General features: G+C 36.6%; 1 protein-coding gene across 1 annotated transcript in view; it reads right to left on the bottom strand.

The window, feature by feature from the left end:
- cab39l (calcium binding protein 39-like) overlaps positions 1-900 on the bottom strand; it is a 15,817-nt gene that overhangs the window by 7,453 nt on the left and 7,464 nt on the right. The window contains exon 2 of the mRNA XM_035678048.1: positions 20-146. Coding sequence (XP_035533941.1) covers positions 20-121 — 102 coding nt within the window. The 5' untranslated portion in view covers positions 122-146. The remainder of the gene's footprint in view (positions 1-19; positions 147-900) is intronic.

The raw sequence follows: 900 nt of genomic DNA on the forward strand, positions 1-900 counted from the left end.
CACACACACACACCCCTACCTTTTCTGTCTTCTTATCCTGTTTGACCAGGATGGCCAGGTTCTCCCTCAAGGTCCTGACGATGTCCGCCGGACTCTTGTGGGATTTACCAAACAGCGGCATGATGGGCACACACTCGCCTTGGGACCTGGGAAACACAGCAACAACACACAAAACAAACACACACACACAAACATAAGACACATAATAATCAATGACAAGCTAGATGTGGCAGACAGTTATAGACATTAATATATAAGAGTTTTTTTTAAATGATTTAATAACTTTGATCAGGATATGTACTAAACGGGATCAGGATATGTACTGACTCTGAGCTGGAGTCACAGTTATTAAATATAAGTAAAACCACTATGTACTGATCTTGAACCCTGTTCCATGGACAGTCAACCTGTGTCTGATTTCAGTGGAAGGTTTAAGGCTTTTCTATGACAGATTTAATGCAGTTTCTAGGAATGTAATGAAACACTCAACTCACGATTTGATGCAATTCACTATAATGGGTTCATGATAAGATTTTCTCAACAAAATTAGATTAAAGAGAAATTATGACTGAAAAATATCCCTTTGTTTGTCTGATAAAGTTACATAAATCTAAGAGAATTGTAGAATCCTTTTTTATTTCCGAGGTAGGGTATAAACTGCAAGGCAATGCACATTTCCTTTTTCTTTGTAAAAGCGATATCTCTGCACCATGATATAGCTTAACATTCACTGCATAATTAATGTACAGCTGACTAATATTATGGCACACACATGAGGAAGTAACATAGGTTGTTATGTTCTGAAGGACATTTAACACTAAATACAAAGAAGATTGTCAATACAAAATCAAAAATTCAGAAGCCAATCCCAGTCTTTTACTTACTCTCTTTCTTTTACCA

Source organism: Morone saxatilis, unplaced genomic scaffold (assembly GCF_004916995.1).
Source record: "Morone saxatilis isolate NCDOM2014 unplaced genomic scaffold, NCSU_SB_2.0 Contig6, whole genome shotgun sequence".
NCBI lineage: Eukaryota > Metazoa > Chordata > Actinopteri > Moronidae > Morone > Morone saxatilis.